The sequence below is a fragment of the Microsporum canis genome, genomic scaffold, assembly GCF_000151145.1.
Source record: "Microsporum canis CBS 113480 supercont1.4 genomic scaffold, whole genome shotgun sequence".
NCBI lineage: Eukaryota > Fungi > Ascomycota > Eurotiomycetes > Onygenales > Arthrodermataceae > Microsporum > Microsporum canis.
The window spans coordinates 2,479,612-2,496,886 of NW_003299166.1; the positions used below are offsets into that span (position 1 = coordinate 2,479,612).

At 50.9% G+C, this 17,275-nt stretch overlaps 10 protein-coding genes across 10 annotated transcripts in view; 4 read left to right on the plus strand and 6 right to left on the minus strand.

Moving 5' to 3' along the window:
- Nucleotides 1-2,219, plus strand: part of MCYG_04896 (Atg13p) — a gene marked incomplete at both ends in the record, with an annotated part of 2,996 nt that extends 777 nt beyond the window's left edge. Inside the window, one exon of the mRNA XM_002847113.1 lies at nucleotides 12-2,219. Within this exon, the coding sequence (XP_002847159.1) occupies nucleotides 12-2,219 (2,208 nt within the window). The remainder of the gene's footprint in view (nucleotides 1-11) is intronic.
- Nucleotides 2,220-2,246: 27 nt separating this feature from the next.
- MCYG_04897 (uncharacterized protein) lies at nucleotides 2,247-2,603 on the minus strand (the record flags this gene model as incomplete). Its single annotated transcript, XM_002847114.1, has 2 exons — nucleotides 2,247-2,386; nucleotides 2,423-2,603. The coding sequence occupies 2 exons, from the start codon at nucleotides 2,601-2,603 to the stop codon at nucleotides 2,247-2,249; spliced, it is 321 nt and encodes a 106-aa protein (XP_002847160.1).
- A 1,887-nt stretch (nucleotides 2,604-4,490) lies between these two features.
- MCYG_04898 (uncharacterized protein) lies at nucleotides 4,491-5,282 on the minus strand (the record flags this gene model as incomplete). The annotated part of the gene is made up of 4 exons (XM_002847115.1): nucleotides 4,491-4,616; nucleotides 4,690-4,785; nucleotides 4,846-5,185; nucleotides 5,272-5,282. 4 exons carry the CDS (start codon nucleotides 5,280-5,282, stop codon nucleotides 4,491-4,493), a joined length of 573 nt encoding a protein of 190 aa, XP_002847161.1.
- Nucleotides 5,283-5,912: 630 nt separating this feature from the next.
- On the minus strand, nucleotides 5,913-6,939 carry MCYG_04899 (oxidoreductase; the record flags this gene model as incomplete). Its single annotated transcript, XM_002847116.1, has 3 exons — nucleotides 5,913-6,508; nucleotides 6,561-6,803; nucleotides 6,855-6,939. The coding sequence occupies 3 exons, from the start codon at nucleotides 6,937-6,939 to the stop codon at nucleotides 5,913-5,915; spliced, it is 924 nt and encodes a 307-aa protein (XP_002847162.1).
- Nucleotides 6,940-7,461: 522 nt separating this feature from the next.
- Nucleotides 7,462-8,420, minus strand: MCYG_04900 (methyltransferase; the record flags this gene model as incomplete). Its single annotated transcript, XM_002847117.1, has 3 exons — nucleotides 7,462-7,552; nucleotides 7,606-8,073; nucleotides 8,125-8,420. 3 exons carry the CDS (start codon nucleotides 8,418-8,420, stop codon nucleotides 7,462-7,464), a joined length of 855 nt encoding a protein of 284 aa, XP_002847163.1.
- A 649-nt stretch (nucleotides 8,421-9,069) lies between these two features.
- On the minus strand, nucleotides 9,070-10,477 carry MCYG_04901 (conserved hypothetical protein; the record flags this gene model as incomplete). Its single annotated transcript, XM_002847118.1, has 4 exons — nucleotides 9,070-9,743; nucleotides 9,822-10,053; nucleotides 10,111-10,186; nucleotides 10,248-10,477. 4 exons carry the CDS (start codon nucleotides 10,475-10,477, stop codon nucleotides 9,070-9,072), a joined length of 1,212 nt encoding a protein of 403 aa, XP_002847164.1.
- An 876-nt stretch (nucleotides 10,478-11,353) lies between these two features.
- MCYG_04902 (enniatin synthetase) lies at nucleotides 11,354-12,997 on the plus strand (the record flags this gene model as incomplete). Its single annotated transcript, XM_002847119.1, has 1 exon — nucleotides 11,354-12,997. The coding sequence occupies one exon, from the start codon at nucleotides 11,354-11,356 to the stop codon at nucleotides 12,995-12,997; it is 1,644 nt and encodes a 547-aa protein (XP_002847165.1).
- Nucleotides 12,998-13,447: 450 nt separating this feature from the next.
- Nucleotides 13,448-14,560, plus strand: MCYG_04903 (C4-methylsterol oxidase; the record flags this gene model as incomplete). The annotated part of the gene is made up of 4 exons (XM_002847120.1): nucleotides 13,448-13,472; nucleotides 13,583-13,749; nucleotides 13,786-13,961; nucleotides 14,005-14,560. The coding sequence occupies 4 exons, from the start codon at nucleotides 13,448-13,450 to the stop codon at nucleotides 14,558-14,560; spliced, it is 924 nt and encodes a 307-aa protein (XP_002847166.1).
- Nucleotides 14,561-14,777: 217 nt separating this feature from the next.
- Nucleotides 14,778-15,439, plus strand: MCYG_04904 (conserved hypothetical protein; the record flags this gene model as incomplete). The annotated part of the gene is made up of 4 exons (XM_002847121.1): nucleotides 14,778-14,844; nucleotides 14,871-15,135; nucleotides 15,160-15,306; nucleotides 15,352-15,439. 4 exons carry the CDS (start codon nucleotides 14,778-14,780, stop codon nucleotides 15,437-15,439), a joined length of 567 nt encoding a protein of 188 aa, XP_002847167.1.
- A 967-nt stretch (nucleotides 15,440-16,406) lies between these two features.
- MCYG_04905 (uncharacterized protein) lies at nucleotides 16,407-17,122 on the minus strand (the record flags this gene model as incomplete). Its single annotated transcript, XM_002847122.1, has 3 exons — nucleotides 16,407-16,610; nucleotides 16,696-16,775; nucleotides 16,948-17,122. The coding sequence occupies 3 exons, from the start codon at nucleotides 17,120-17,122 to the stop codon at nucleotides 16,407-16,409; spliced, it is 459 nt and encodes a 152-aa protein (XP_002847168.1).
- Nucleotides 17,123-17,275: the final 153 nt, after the last annotated feature.

The following is a 17,275-nucleotide window of genomic DNA, read 5'->3' on the forward strand; positions in this document are numbered from 1 at the left end:
TGCGGTTACAGCATCGAATTCTACCCGCAAGCAAGTGCCAGCATGGCAGCCCATCAGATACGCTGACCATCCCTCTACACGATGGCAGCGGTGATGCAGCTGAAAACTACTCGTTTGGCGTGACGGAGTCCCCTGCTGGACCACTCTCGATCCGAGTGACTTATCGTGCAAACTGCGAATTCCGCATCGATGATTCTGAGACAATGCTCAGCTCTCGATTTATGGGTGTAGATGATGAATTGTTCCGTCCTTCTCTGCCAACAGAGAATGACCGTGGTGACCATCGAACCCACAATGTAGATGTTGGTTCCCTTCCAGCTAGGCATAGGACATCACATAATCCAGACCTCAGCCAAGCGTATGGCAGCATGTCTACTTTCCACCGTGCTGATCCAAACATCAAAGGAAGCCCCATATCTGCCCTCCGTGCGGCTCGAGATATCGGTGGCTCGCCGTCTTCCCCGACATTCATGCCATCGCCCAAACTTGGCCACGCACGACTTGCCTCACTTTCAGGAGAAGATGGACACACACGGCAACGCAGGCCGTCAGTTTCTTACCAGCCCTTCAAGGCTCCGCCATTGTCTGCTTCACCGGGTCCCAGCGCCGCGCGTAGTCCATCAACTCGGGAACCTCTGAGTATAAACGTCAATACAAGTCAGAATATCCAGCCCACTCCGTCTCCTAGAAAGATACCTACCTCATCCACCCGCCCTCTGTCAGCGCATATTTTACCCGACCAAGCCGTCTTTTCATCGATGTCTGCATCACCCAAGCAAGCGCCTATCTCGCGGTACAGCAGCTCCTTCAGCCATCGACGCGGTCGTCTCTCTACTGGCGGAGGAAGCAAGACCGAAGAAGATAATAACTCTAGTGGTAAAGCAAGCATAAGTTCATCGTCAGCTGCGGCAGTGGGACAGCGAGACTCAGCATCAGGTGTTTTCCCCGTCATCGATACGGATGAAGATAACATATCTGATTTCCTCAAGTTGTTGGACCAGCGGAAAGATTTACTTTCTAACGGCCCCGATGGCTCGACCTTCGATCCGGCATCGAGCAGGCGAACTACCACAGCAACATTATCCAGGTTCCAGAAGATGAAGGACGCTAATACAGCTTTATCGGATTCGATGACTTCCTCTCTCTTACTACATCGATCAAACATTACCTCGTCATCCAACAAACAGCTTCCACCAGCCTCAACGAGCAGCCCCGTTGCTACGGCCATACCGAGCTCTGTACCCAGCGGCGTCTCAGGCTCTGTATCCTCCTCTCCAGGCAAAGCTATCTCTCCACATACACCCCATACCCCGGCTGTCCCTTCCCGGCTCAGCTCAAACAGTGTAATCGAATACCCTAGCCCTGATGACCCGGGCCACATCATTACCAATACTGCCCGTTCTCGCCGTGCGCCCCGTTATGATTCTCCACTAGGTGAAGCGTCTGAGCCTGAGCCGGAACCTGAAGCGAGGCCTCAATCGCAAACGACTACAACAGCTAATGCGATTGATATACCACTACCTGTATCTCCTCATCACCCTCACCACCGCAGCGGGGCATTTATCCCTAGCTACCGTCGTTCCAGCTCAGCTGCTCATCGTCGTACTAGCACTGCGAATTCAAACAATACCGCAACAGGAGATGAAGACGTTCCTGACTTCTTGCCTTTTCCTACTACAACTAGGAGTATCAGTTTAGGCGCTCAGGACAGATCCCCGCCATCTATCAGCGAGTTGCTGCAGGCTCCTAGTCCGGACTTAGAGAATCAGCCTCTAGTGTCTTCCGCAATCGACAGGCGTGAGAACGAAAGCCCCCAGCCTGAGGGTAGTGCAAATGATAGAACAACCCCCCGTTATCAGCCTCGCTTTACTCAAGTACACGATCGAGAGTCACAAGGACACACCTCGCACACACATGCACGACGAGCTAGCACAAGACGCTTCAGCACCGCTCGCTCACCTTGGGTTAATACAAACCCGGCATCCAGCTCCAATCCCCATGGCAATGGAATCATGGATGAAGACGAGCCACTCCTATTCACAATGTCTGATTTCGGAGCCGGTGTCAACCAACGTACAACTACCGAAGGCAATGCCCTGGAATCAAGGAGAGGGCGAGACACGCGCCGAGACCGTGATCGAGAACGAAACCGAGAGAGTGATGGTGGCGGCTCTGGCTCTGGTGGTGGGAATCCCTGCTCATTTCACCCCTGGGATTAAGTGATTGTTTTCTCTTTTTTACCCTCCTTACTCATTCACTCTAGACTTCATCTGGTGACTAAATACATTGGCACTGCTGGTGACCTCTATATTCTTGTTCTGACGAACAGTTTTGTCTTCTTGCCCAGGTTCGCGGTGGTTTTTGTGGTTGGATGCTTGTGGTATACCTACAATACTACCCATACCCATTCACATCCACATACCCATGCCCACACAGATGGCACTCGCTGCCTTTTCCCTCTTGGCCTTCTTCCTCGTCACCCTCTCGCTACCACTATACATTATCCTGGCCTCGTTTGCCGCTTTAAGCGACAGTGCATATGCGCCCCCTCTTCCCGTAGAGCCCCCCATAACTTGACTTCCCTTCATATCCACTCCTGCCATCAACACTGTCTACTTATTTATTCTGACTCCGTGCATTTGCATTCGTCTTTGCTTGGTGATTATATTGGTATTTTGTGGTACGGTGCTTTAAACTGGTTTGCTTTACTATTTCTTACTCCTCTTTCTTCAATTCTTCTCCCTACCCTATCTTCTCCTTGCCTGCATTCATCTATTTATTCCTTACTTGGAAAGATTCACATCTACATCACATCTACATTGCTCAAATAGAGCACAGCAGGACCTTATCATTATCCTTTTAACTTTTTCTCCTTAGTTTATCTTGCCGGTTCGTCGTTGGATTGGTATCGTCTCTTTTGTCTTTGGCTATTGTATCGTTTGAATATTGCGGTTCGCCGGTTGCGGTTCATTGGGATCCGGGCGTTGAGATCCTAACTTTTTTGTGTTTTTATTATTTCATCATAGACTTCTTCATGATTCGACATCATTACATATTAGGCAGCTAGGGCAAAGAGAATGAACATACAGGGGATAAATGGGGCCAAGTGCCATGTCATATAATTCATTAATTGAGCATCAGTGAATCAAGTCGGATATCAGCAGACCTTTCAATCTTCTTCTCCTCTTCATCCCTAGGGTGGAAAGTCCAATAGCTTATTGGGAGAGATGGAATATCGTCACCCAGTCACAATGCTCAAGTCTAGAGGCTTTGTCTACGAAAATTTCAAACAGCATCAACGTTTGTTTTTCCAACTATTTTTGATTTCTTTGATCTGCACACTATGCCATGGCTCCGTTGAAAAGATTAACGTGTCGTCTCGTTCTATCCAGTGAAGTTTCCGGCGGAGAAAGTCTGACTACTAAAGCAAGCATTACGGAGTTCTCCCGCATCCTGTTTATAAAGTTTTATTTGGGTGTTTGATGAGTAATACGCCAAGAATGTAAACTATGGCCTGTGTTGTGCTTAGCTAAGCAGAAGAACTGAGGTAAGCAGGGGCGTATCGCCGCCTTGAAACTTGACCTTGACTACGGGCCACTGGCAAGTAAGTACCCTGACTATGCCGCCCAGCCACTTGTTCTGACCTGACGTTGGGGAATGTGTTGAACGAAGGCCCAGCAACTTCAGCGCGGTGTCGAATTTGCGTTTCGGCGTCCGGCAGCTGGTCGTTCAATCCGTGGTTCTGTGAACAATCATGCTCTTGACGTGAGGGACATGGAACATGCTTTGAGATACACAGCATCTTGGAAGAAGGAATCCAGCGTGATTATTCGATCGAATTTCAGGAGTCGCTTCTCTACCATTTTGCGAACACGAACATCCCGTACTCCAGGAAAAAGAATTCCGATCCGCATCCACTATACGATGTCGGCGGCGTCGCGCGACGAAAGGGCGGGCATCTTCACTCGCAAGCGACAAACAGACTCGGCATCAATACAAGTCATCGCGACTTCTCCCTCTAAAAGGCCAGTCCAGAGCTGATGGACCGCGTCCATGTGACTGAGGATCTCCTAAGTGATGCATCAGCATGTCTCTGATTGTCTCCAATATAGCGTACTTCTTCGCAATGGAGCGGCATGATATCACACAGTCTGCCAAACTTGAATGTGTCCCAGTCGAGAGCGATTGGGCTCAACTCTGCGAAGAGCTTGAGAAGCGCTCCATTATGGTAATTTCGCAATGTCGTGAGGAGTTCCTTTTGCCAAGGTTTGAGCCATTTCTTCTCGCCGCTAGTAGTTTCATTTTGCAATGCTCATACTAGACTTGTAGTTGCTAATTACATCTCGCGCTCCATACTCTCATTTGTATGTTGAAGATTGCCGGAGAGGGGTTCCAGACCACTATAGACCCACTCGAATATATAAAGGAGCGGGAGGGGAGCACCCAGCAGTGAGACAGACAGCTCAATCAACCTTTCACCAGAATCACCATTATGCGGCCACGCCGCCATCATATCGATCTTCATCAGGTAGCTGGTAGTCCAGCTCGAAGAAGCGCAATTTGTATCCTAAGAATCTCTTGACGCTCTTGACGCCGTAGCTGTGAATATGCAGACACTGTCTTGTAAGCACAAGATGCAGCCATCTCTGTCTCCGGATGCCTCAGCTCTAACTGCGGATAGCCCCTCACATTTGGCACGTCATGGACTACATTTACTCGCCTTCCAAGACTGCTGATTTTGGAAGATGTTATAGCGTTCGGTCCGTAAATGCATAGGTCAAGGAGCTAGCACTCGCGGTCAGCGTATTCCTGACTTTTACGAGCTTTGCCCCCCTGAAGTCTTACACTTGTGTGCAGATCTTCGTCATCGAGGATAGACTGAATCCATTTCCGGAGCTGTTCATTGAACTCATTGGTCAGCAAGACGAGCTTGATTCTCTTCGTTCTTGCTCTAGAGCTTTTGTATGCCTCTGCGAGAGCCCTGAGTTGTGCAAAGATGCCATCTCCTGGAGTACAACGGATGACCGTTCCATAATTCTCAAGGTAGAATGGCAACCCGTACGGGCCATCTAGCCCTAAATCCTTAACCCCTAGCCCATTCTTGTCAGGAGTACTGAGCCGTTGGATACTTACTTCTTTGCGAGGTCTTCCCCCGGCACGGCCGTGGTCGCATTCAGTCTTTGCTCTATTACGATTCGTGAAGTATATGGGATTTTACCAGCCAGTTTGCTGGAATTAAGAGTTTTAGTCTTTCAAAGAAACAACGCATACAATAGTCTCATTTTCTCAAAAGCACTCTCCCGAAGCCCGTGCATATGCAAGCCCCGAAGGGTATTGACCTTCCACGCGATATGCTTCTGGGCACTTCGAGCGATCTATGGCCTTAAACAATCCCCTCGCCTAAGGCTCAGATCGGAGAAACCTTTCAAATGACCGATGGTATTTGGGCACGCGGAGCAAAAGCCCGGAGACATAAAAATACACCAGAAACGGTATGTCGGCCAGATTTTGGCTAAGTACGACTTTGAGAATATCACGCCCGCTTACACGCCCGCGCGTGGCATGGAGAAGCACTTCTCGCAGGGAAAATGCAAAATGTGTAAATGCTTAGGCGCTGCTGTATATTTAGCTACGCGGCATGAGAACAGGCCTTCATGATGGAGTCAAAGAGCGGGTGTCTCCCAATAACCCATCAAACACATGTGCACATGTCAATCGAAAGTGATCAGAATCATATGCCTGACCTGATGGCTTGTAAGTCTAGTCCGAAGATGATCCATCTGTATGGGTTCCTTCTTTTCTATCAATATTCAATATTACAAGCCAACATGCGATAAGTGACAACTCTCTCTCAACCAATGCTTGCAGAACGTCAGTCCCCTTTAGCTTCACCAAGCAAGAACTCGCGGTCGCTACTCGTGCTTTTTGAGTTGCTCCTCTGTCCAATCCCAAAGCTCTCGCGCAAGGCCTGCTTTTCGTGCATAGAAGATACTTTCGTTCGAAGCAATTCCCACCGGTTTCCAATAGTACGACTGCCGGACCTCTTCTCTCGGGCCAGTAGCAGCCCAGAGCTGATTCTTCGCGCCGTTCGGTACGTCCTTGAAGAACAGATTGGCGAGCGGCAAACCGAACTTGGCGAGAACGTTGCTTTGTATTTGTGGGGTGTACAGGTTTGTCAATATCACGCCTGGATGAAGAGCCGTTGCCGTGATTGATGGATATCTCCTCTGTAACTCGCGAGCGTGGAGGATGTTTGCCAGCTTGGATTGACCATAGCGACGGAATGTGTGATACGACTCCAGTCGGTCTTGATCGTAGATGATGCTGGGTGCAAAGTAGTGACATTCAGAACTTAGGTTGATCACGCGAACATCAGAGCCTGGCTTCTCGGCGGTTGACAGTAGTGTAGGGAGTAGCAGTTTGGTCAGTAGTGCGTGGCCCATATGATTCGTGCCGAACTGGATCTCGTAGTTCTCCTTGGTCTTGGAGTACGGTACTGCCATGATGCCTACGTGAACTGAATTAGTCTTGCGCCTGAGACCGAGTGCACGAATAATCACCAGCATTGTTGATCAAGATGTCGAGCCGGTCAGAGCGGCTCTTGAACTCCTCTGCTGCCTCTGTTACAGACGTAAACGAGGTGAGGTCCAGTTTAATGTACGAGATGTTGCTCTTGGGAACAGCTTTCTTGATTTCCTGGATGGCATCTTCTGCTTTCAGCTGCGTTCTCGCCGCGAGAAAGATTTCTTTCGGATGATGCTTTGCCAGTTGCAAAATTGTCTCCTTTCCCAGACCAGCATTTCCTGTACTTGACGTTAGTGTAGCTCAAGCAGGATCATTAAGCTTGCACGCACCACCAGTTACTAGAATGACTTTACCGTCCAGGCTTGGTATATCCTTTTCCGGATCAAATGACTTGCCAAAAAACCACTCGAGCATTGCTGTCTGGAGGTGACGGGATCGATAATACGATAGGACCGATTCTGCCTCCTTGCTCCTGGAAAACGTCCGTCCGATGGCCGTTGTTGGCGGGCACAGTGCTATTTCAATGCTCGAAGTGTCGGACGCCGCTCACTATAACTTGGGTCTCTGTTTAGTAGAACGTCTCCAAACTTCGTGGGACCCAGGGGGTCAGCAACTTATCTACCAGCCACTCGCTGATGCGAAGACCCTTGATAAAACGGGTGGCTTGAAGTGGGCTTGGGAAGGGCAGTGCCTACACCAGATAACTTGGTTCGTCTTATGTATCTTTTATTGCTAGCCTAGGAAATCCTATATTGAACACTGCGAGTTTTATTGGCTACTACCCCTGTCAGATACCAGAGTGCAGCCTTAGCACCGTCGATGGGACGGCATTTGTCTCGGCGCATATTTTAGATACTATCAGTGTACGGTCCTTGCAACTTCGTGTTGAAAAGCGAGAGACTTCCAAAAGGCAGAATTTCATCTGGCACCGGGCTCTCAGTGCAACGGTTCGCCCTCCCATACAACTATGCATCTGGTCTCAATACTCTGTCTGGCCTCACCATAGTCACTGGCCGCGTTGAACGCCCTGCAACAGACCCGTCAGCATCGACTTTGCAGATCGAGACCAGATGAACTTACGAATGCGGCGAACACCTCGCTCTTCCATCAGTCTTACTGTCGTAAAGTTTGATCCAAAGCACGTCCTCTGGTCCCATCTCTTTCTTGTAATAGTACCTGTGCGCGGAGTTGTGGTTGACCGAAAACAAACCCGTCCTCCTTTGCCGACCATTCACGGGCATATCAGTACTGCCATCTATCAAGTCACTGTCTGGGACAGTCCTCTTGTCTCCAACGCAAAGTGCATCACGGGTCACTTTGTTCACCGGTCGCCAGCAGCTGAAGATTGCCCATCGGAATCGAGAGAGACGTTCCCAGTCTGGAGGTCGCTCTGGCAAGGTGCGTATGTACTCCGGGGCGTCGTTATAACTGTAGTCGACATGGACGGCATGTGCTGGGGGAATGATGAATTTGTCGGTCTTTGGCCGACTATCGTAATTCGAGGCCCGAAGGAAGTGCATGTAGCAATGGGCAAAGCTAGCCCCCGTCCTGTACTGGAATCAGCGTTATGCTCAAAAGAACCGCAAGCCAGAATCTGACATGATCTTCACGAGACCGGAAACCTCCTCGTAGTACTTCGAAGAGACGACTTCGTCGTCTTGGAGATCGAGATCGAGAACTTCAGACTTGTGATGCATGAACTGGAAGCCTGCCTGGTCATGTGTAAACTGCTGCTCGCGACCAGATATCTCGTGAATAGTCACATCTCGGATGTCTCGTTTGGGTATTTGCGGGTTCCCGACCTCGTTATGGTCACAGCCACCGAGGGCTGGATCAAGTCGGAAGGCCAAGGTCGTGCGAACGGTATCGACGGTAGTATCTTCGACGGACCCCATGCTGCAGTCGTTGCTCGGACGAGAGGTTTGTACCCAGATCGAAACGATCACTCATGGGCTTCGCGCAGTGGGACGCCGGCCAGAGGTACGTACTAATATACGTTTAGTTACGTACAATCCGTGGCCGGGGTCGAGCATCTCGGTGCGTGTGACACGATCCTTCTGCCAGCTGCTTCAGCATGTCAGCTTGCAGAGGCGCAGAAAGAGAAGCCGCTGGAGCCGTTGAAGATCCCCGTCTCATACCTGCGGGATTTCATCCATCAGAAGCTGAGGCTTTCCTTTCACCAACCAAATGCAGCCACGAGGGTATGGAGCGCGAGGTCTGGCTACGGAGCCAGCATTTTTAATCAATCGGGTTCGGCTTATTATTGCTATACACGTTGGTGATACGTAAGGCATACGCTAGTGCAAGCATGGATGCCCCAATGTGAGACACGGAAGTTTGGCTGTCAAGGCCGGAGGCTGTGGATCAACAGCATGGTTGTTAGCTTCTTAGCAGGCTTCCATCGCTGGTGTAGCAAGAGCTATATACGCGGCCTCTAAGTTGTGACTATAGCTATTAGTAACTTAGTATAAGTCTGTGCCACATCCTTGTACCCTGCTCAGCTACAGAATCAGGTATGGTTAGAAATGACTGTTATAGAAATCATCACAGCTTCGCAAAAGGGCACCCGCCTCTTCCTTCCGCCATCAACTTCGCCATGGACGCTTCAAACTCCACCCCGCCCTTGCCCACCCATCGCTCAGGTCCCACGTCCCTCGTCACATACCCCTCGGGCTGGAAACCCTTTCCAGGCAACGGCAGACCCTGCAGCCTCCGTACCCAGGCCGCTGGACCCCAGCGATTCAGCAATGTCGGCTCGACGTACCAGGGTTCAGCATCAAAGCGCGTGAAATTGATCCGGCCGGTTTTGGGATTTGTTTTCTTGAAGGTGTAGCGGAGAAAGGCCGGGCGCGGGGGCATGCAGTATTTGATGATGTTTTTGCGGATGGTGAGGATGGTGGAGATGGCTTTATAGTAGGGAGCGGGGGCGCGGGGGTACATCATCGCTTTCCGGAGCCGTTCGTCCAGGAGGACGGTGATACATTTCTTGCCCGCGTTATGCAATGGCTTCGGCAGGGTATAGTTGAGCAGATCCGTAGTGTGGTCGGCGACTAGGTTACAATTGGTATCCGGAACCATGTGCTGCGACTCGAACGCTTCGACCCAGATTGCGAGTTCGTCGAGCCAATGCAGGCCGTCTGTGAAGCCGGATTTGTACGACGGAAGGCATTCGTACGAAATGCCCATGGCATCGCCAGCGGATTTCCAGAACGTGCCGACTAACCAAACAGCGTCGTTAACGACCACTCGCAAGACCCGAAAAGTGCGCAGTAATCGTTGCGGTTGGGCCAACTTACAAGCACAAAGCTCCATCTCGTTTAGCTTCCTCCATTCGTACTGCTCGATCCAGCGCTTCGGCTCCAAGGCCAAGACAGCGAGGGTGTACAGCATGTCGTCGTTGCTGATCTTGCCCGCTTTCTGGTAATGGCTGTGAAGGAAATTCAAGCGTGCGAACGCGGCATTCGCGCGTTCACTCTCCGGCGCATTATCGATCCACTCGGTAAAGAGGCAGCCCGTGTCGGCGTAGCGCTACGAGCGGCCGTATAAGCTTGTGGTCTTCGGACGGATCACTCGGGCCCAACATACCTTAGCAGCCTTTGTGGGCGTAGAAAGCTGTCCCGTCTCGATCAGAAGCTTGCTGATGGTGGAGATGCCGTAAGTCCTGTACGGAAGGACACTCGTCAGCCTTTGCGCCTGATCTCGATTCCTTCGGGAGAGAATACTTGAACAGCGCATATTGAAGACCCTTCCCTCCTATAAACGGGAACTCCAGGGTCAGAACATCACGCTGGATCGCCCAGGCGTCGTGAGCGGTCATCTTGGCATAGCTCTCGCGGGTCTTGTAGGGGTAACGGTAGTACATGAGGGTCTCGCGAAGGTGGCGCAGGAGGCGGCACAGTAGCATGTACCCGGCGAGAGGCAGGAGCACAGCTCCCATCGACACGTTCGCCATACTCGAGGAAGATGAGAGAGAGGTAGCTTTCCTGCCAGTAGCAGCAGCGGGGTAAGACCATATAAACCGGAAATGTAAGCTGCCTGGCTGTACTATGTAGTTCTCAGCCACTGGTGTCGGTTGCACGAAAGCCAACACGTGTGGAGCCGGCCCGACCCGCGCAAAGCCTTATCTTCGGTGTCTAAAACTCCGAGCAAGGTATGTCTCGATCCTTCGTCTAAGACTCCGAGCAAGGTTCTCGATCCTTGGTCTAAGACTCCGAGCAAGGTATGTCTAGCGGTGTGACTTGGCTGCCGGCCGCTCCGAGGTGTCGACGCCGGGCCACCCGGATTGCCAGCTGGCAGCAGCCTTGCTCTAGTTTCGAACCACTGGAGCCCACATACCGTGACTCCAGGTCTTTCTAGAGTGATGAGGCCAGAACTGATGATCTGGTGACGCGTAGCAGGCCCACCGTTGGGATGGAGCAGTTACAAATGGTGTCATTAGTAGTCAGCGATGTGCAGAAGCGATGCATGTGAATGACCCGCTTGGAACAGAGGGCAACCCCAGCCCTAATCTCTGGCCGGCGTTTTCACGTAATCGTGGGAGAAACACTTCCCCGCCGAAAGTCATCGGGACGACAGGAGACCAGAGAGCAAGGCTGGATCGTGGAGATGGCGGATGAAAATTTGCGTTGAGAACACCGCTCTTGATCACAACCACTAATCGAGCGGTCACTCTTCCCCTCCGGATTCGCAGGCCCCCCTTACCTCTGTTGATCGACTCAATCGAGGTGCTTTGCTGTGAACGTCGTTTCGCAAGACTTTCGGCACTGCGTTGGAGCTGTGTATGCGCAGCTACATCAACGATTGGGCACAGCGGTAGGCTAGAGTCACCATGGCAAGTACCTTCCAGAGGCCGGATGGACAGCTTGGTCTGGACACGGTCGAACAGATCCTGCGCAAACACGAGTCGGTTGATGATGCTGCCGTCGTGCTTCGAGACGGTGCGGACGCCGAAGCTGTTGCCTTCGTCACAATGCACAAAAACATCGTTGAGAGCCAGATTGGAAATCAACGTCAATCCGACAACGAGTACGAAACGCAGCAAATTCAGCTCTGGAAGACTGCCTTCGACAGAGGCGCCCGCACCGCAATGGGTCAAAATCTCCTGCCCAATGCCGTCGCACGAGACTTTACTGGTTGGGTTTCTGCATATGATGGAGCCCCATTAAATCACTCGGACATGAATGAATGGCTTGACGACACGATTGAAACTTTGCTCGGTTGCGGCAGCAGCCATTCCCTCAACGTCCTGGAACTAGGAACGGGTTCTGGGTTGGTTCTCTTGGGCATCGCCGAAAGCCTACAGTGTTATCTCGGGCTGGAACTATCACAAACGGCCGTCGATTTCGTGACTGCGACGGCAAGCTCGATCCCCTACTTAGCGGACAAGGTGCGGGTACATCAAGGCACAGCAACCGACCTCCATCTGTTGGGGCCAGCCTCCCCCAGCGTTGTTGTGATCAATTCGGTGGCGCAGTATTTCCCCAGCAGGGATTACCTTCTTGAAGTTGTTGAAGGCATCCTACGCCTTGGCAGCGTCCGCACGGTTTTTCTGGGCGACATCCGCTCCTATGCTCTTCAACAAGAGTTTTTGATCAGTAAAGCATTCCACAAATCAGGAGAACGGGCAAGTAAAGACGATGTTCGAGAAGCAATGATGGGAATGGCACAGGCAGAAATAGAGCTACTTGTCGATCCAGGGTTTTTTACCAGCCTGCCGGATCAGTTCCCCGATGTCATCGAACACGTTGAGATCCTCCCGAAGAAGATGAGAGCAAACAACGAACTGAGTCGCTACCGGTATGCGGCCATCATACATGTCAGAGATCGAAAACAGATGGGAGAGGGGCGGCAGCAGCAGCAGCAGGTGATCCACGAAATCAAGGACGAGGAGTGGCTCGACTTTGTGGACTCGGGACTGGACCGGCAAAGCCTTTTGCGCCGTCTACAGGCCTCGGCCTCGGCGCCCGGCATCGTGGCGGTGAGCAACATCTGTTATAGCAAAACGGTCTTTGACCGGCACGCCATCGACTCCCTCAACGGCGGACCAGAGGACAACACCCTCGATTGGATTTCGTCTGCGCGTCAAAAAAGCCAGGATTGCGCTTCACTCGCGGCGGTGGATTTGGTAGATATCGCCAAGGAAGCAGGCTATGAAGTCGAGATCAGCTGGGCGAGGCAACACTCCCAACGTGGTGGTCTCGACGCGGTCTTCCACCGTCACCAGCCATCTAGCGGAGCCAGGCTCATGTTTCGCTTTCCAACAGATCACCAGGGCCGAGCGGCGAGTACGTTCAGCAACCAGCCGCTGCAGCAACAAGCCGAGCAGGCCATCCAACAGCAGCTGTACGAGGCTCTGGAGACCCAGCTTCCATTACACCTGGTGCCTCAGGATATCTTTGTCTTGGGGACGCTGCCGACCAATGCGGAAGGCGAGGTGGACCGCGAGGCGCTCGCGAGAAGAGCAGAAGCGTGACGGGATAGAAAAATCCAGAGACAAAGCCTGTTGACCTCTGCACTAGCCATGTCAGCCATGGATGCCTGTAGCACGCTAATAGACAATCAACTATGGCTTCTCTCCGTCTACACTAGATATTATTTGCACCAGTCCAGTAGACTTCGAAAACACTAGAAAAGTCCCCATTCCCGAAGTGGCCATTCCCGAAGTGGTGGGACCGGAAGCCGGCAGCCGGAACACAAAAGTCAGGCCACACACGGGCCGATAGCCATCCGAGCCCCACCGAACCGGATAATGCGCCATTTGCCCGCCTGTGGTTGGCTGTTAGCAGGGTTAGGATTCAATAGTGGGGAATATACTGTGCACATCGTCCTTTCTTTTTTTTTACTCTCCTCTTCACGAAATAAGTAGTCTTCTCCTCTCAGCCTCTGCTTCTTCTCTCCTATTCAAGACCTGCTAGGAACCACAATGTCTGTGTCTCCCCCCCCGGGTGGTTGAATTATACTCGCATATTGACTCTTCTCCTAGGAATTCTACCGTGCTGCCCCCCGGCACCTATTGGGGCCAATATCAGGATATCACCAAATCCAATACCCACCTGAGCGTGGCAGAGAGATTGTGGGTCGCATGGTATGCGTGGATGCGGAATGATGTCCTGGCCACCGGCATCATGTCCTTTCGCCGTCCACGAGTTGTTCTACTTCGGCCGCTCTCTTCCGTGGGCCTTCATCGATAGCTTGGGTTTCTTCAAGAGATACAAGATTCAAAGTGTAAGTGGCAGGCCTAACCACCTGGGCCAGCACTAGCCGAAATCAACCCAATTCCAGCCCGCCATCGAAACTAACATTCTGCTTCAGAGCAAAGTACCTTCATTACGCGAGCAATGGGATTGCGCCAAGTTTGTGCTTCTGAGCCACTTCACCGTCGAACTTCCTCAAATCTGGTATGTTCCTGCCCTCGACGGAGTGGTATTCTACCTGACGTTTGCCTCTCGGGCCCGATTGAGTAGTAACGGCTCTTACTAGGCTTTTCCACCCAATGGCCCAGTTCTGCGGTCTATCAACATCGATTCCTTTTCCGTCTCCCTGGACTATGACATATCAGATTGCAATATTTTTCGTGATGGAGGACACTTGGCACTATTTTTTCCACCGAGCTCTTCATTGGGGTCCACTCTATAAGGCTATTCACAAAATTCACCATCAGTATTCTGCACCATTTGGCTTGGCCGCCGAATATGCTTCTCCTATTGAAGTGATGATTCTCGGCTTCGGGACCGTTAGCTGCCCGATCCTCTGGTGTGCTTTTACCGGTAACCTGCATATTCTCACTATGTATATCTGGATTGTATTGCGCTTGTTCCAGGCTATCGATGCCCATAGTGGCTACGAATTTCCTTGCAGTCTTCACCATTTCTTGCCTTTCTGGGCTGGTGCTGATCATCACGACCTCCACCATGAGAAATTCATTGGGAACTACTCAAGCAGCTTCCGCTGGTGGGACTACCTCCTTGACACCGAATACACTCCGGATGCCCTGAAGCGCCGAAGAGGGGAAAAGGTAAAGGCAAAGAAGATATAATGATCTGAACGTTAGCAGTGACGGTCTGCCTATTTTCTCTTCAATTTGGGCGTTACCTAATAGATGATAGCCTTTCTTATGGTGCTGTTCAAGGGTTGATTTACTATGACTAGACTTAGCTATTCTTAAAACTAATTGGTCTTCTAAACATCGCTAAACTCATGCCGTAGTCGAGATACTCATAGCAAAAGATGAAGCGGGCTGTCTCGATTAATATATGATTTGTGGCTCTGTGATAAGAACTAACAACTCTTTGAACAATTTTAGAAGAACGTCCATGGCGCGTTTATGATCCATATCGCCACCCAAGTCACAGAGAAGACGCCTGCGAGGTTGTCCGGGCGGGAGCCTGTGGTATACGATGACAACCTCGGATGCTATGCGCAACTGTATGAGCGCCTCGAGAATTCTATCAAGGCTCTGAGTGAAGCCGATAAGGATATTGTCAACCAACGTGGCGAAGAGGTGGAAGCCTCTATATTAGGCCCGGACAGGATCTTGCCGATGAGTGGAGCTGCATTCGTTAATGGCACGGCAATCCCATCATCATCCCCAACATTCCCTTGGATAGAGCTGTGAGGGAATATAGTAGCTGGCAGCAGTCACGAGTGGACTGCACGGAGCTCAAGGATGACATCGAAAAAGCGTGTAGTCCCGCGGTGGCTGGACTATCCATGCCCCCAACGCCGTTATCCCCGTTCCCCAGGTTTGAGAAGAACGTTCTGCGTAGATATCAAGCGAGACAAGTAGGCAGTCAGCCTAACGCATGCACGCCTCCAGTTGGGATAGAGTGGCATGCGGAGTAAACAAATCATGCGTGATATGTTCGGTAACTTGCCATACCTCCGCGCCTCGTATCAACACCTCCGACGTAGGTAGGTCGGTATCGTCTTTGCTTTTCCAATATACCCATGCTCCATGGCCCTGTCGAAGAGAGGGGTGGCTTCGATACCCATCTCCCGCTGCATCCCTTGCTCGGCCCCAGATTGACGTAAAATACGATATTAGTTCCCGCTTTCGCGCCTTGCATACGGCCAACCCAGGACTTGATTATGTAGAGTCTCCTTCACTAACCTGCTTTATCCTAGATGACTTGGCTGCTTCATCGTAGATGAAGAGATGTAAATTGACTATTCTAGCTGGGCTGGCCAATTAGTATGGGGAATTAGAGATTTGGCCATGGTAAAAAGATGCGTTTAGGCCAGTACGGAGTATACTCCGTAAGGAGGCAGATAAGAGATGGATAATAGAACTTTAGGGCTCTTAATATAGGTTATATTACATCTAGCTCGTGCCTTTGTCTTTATTAAGCTAAGCTAAATATGTGTGCGCTCCGATAACTTGTCTATGGCTAGCTAGGTATCTTAGCTCTGTGCCAGGGCAATATTCGCCGTAGATATGAGTAGGAGTGTGCCCCTGCCCATGCAGCGCAGAAAAAGGAATTTAAGGCTATTACTCCGGACGTCTAGACACTAGGCCTTGAATCCGCTGTAATGAGGCATTTGCTACTTACGTACATAGACCCAGCGTATATGTACGTAAGTATGTACTAAATCATATAGAATAGACACGTCAGCTGGCAGCGCAGCTGCGTTGTAACAAGGTAGGGGCATCTGCTCTTCAATGTGCTAGAGACCAATATATTGTCAAATGTTGTACTTAGTCAGCAACGTAGTTAGATCACGTGCACTGCCCCTGTTACATCCGGCAGAGACTTACACCCTGCACCAGAGCTCTTCAAGGTCACCAATATACGTACATTTACACCTATATATACGTTCAAACTCATTCAGCCAATCATCATTCGCTGCTCTTGCTCATATTTGACATATATCCTCCAATTAGATCACGTGATCGGGGCCCAAGTCTCCTCGCGGGCGACATTACCAAACGGTTCAACCGGAGCACTTCTGGGACGTCTTCTTCGCGAATACTCCACAAGATTATTGGTTAGGAGTCTTGTACCCGCTTGATCAGCTCCACAGTTCTCACAAGAAGGCGAGAAGAGCAGAATGCTTTGGTCGCAGGGATATTGCCATTCGGTCTTGGGCTGCGTGTCAGAAAGATAGCTTGGAAGCTGCAACGCGGGCAGTTCTAGATTATCCGTGTACGGTCTCACCAGCAAAAGCGCATACGCTCGCTACGTCGCCCGCCCTGGCCTTCTTTGGAACAGCCCATACCATGCCTGAAATCGATACGCGAGCTTGCACAAAGCCTGGATACAGTTCGGTTGGCGGTCCATCAGTCAGGCGTTCGCAAAACCGATCGCTCATAGAAAGAAGGCCAGCCTTTATGTGTACGATCTCAGCATGTCTCAATCCGTTGGTTGATGATGACCGCTGTGATGATAAAGTCTCGCCGTTAAAAAATTCCTACCCGGTACTCACAGACAAGCAGCGGGAATCTGACGCCGGATAAGGCTTGCTGCCCGGATTTCCTGTTTGCACCACACTCGACTAAACCATTCAAGCAATAGCAGAGTTTGCATGCTTTGAAACTAAAGCCAATACTGCTTATGTTGCGGTTGTCTCTATAGCCAGGTCGAATTATTGATTGACCCATGTGATTCGAAAAAAAGGATCCACCTAGACGATGAAGTCCATCTGAAGATGCCCAGTTGTACGGCGTGCCACGACCGCTTTACAAGATTGAGCTTGATCTAAATACGAATTGACAGTGTCGCTTTACCAGGCGATGCTTACACGGTCACGCCTA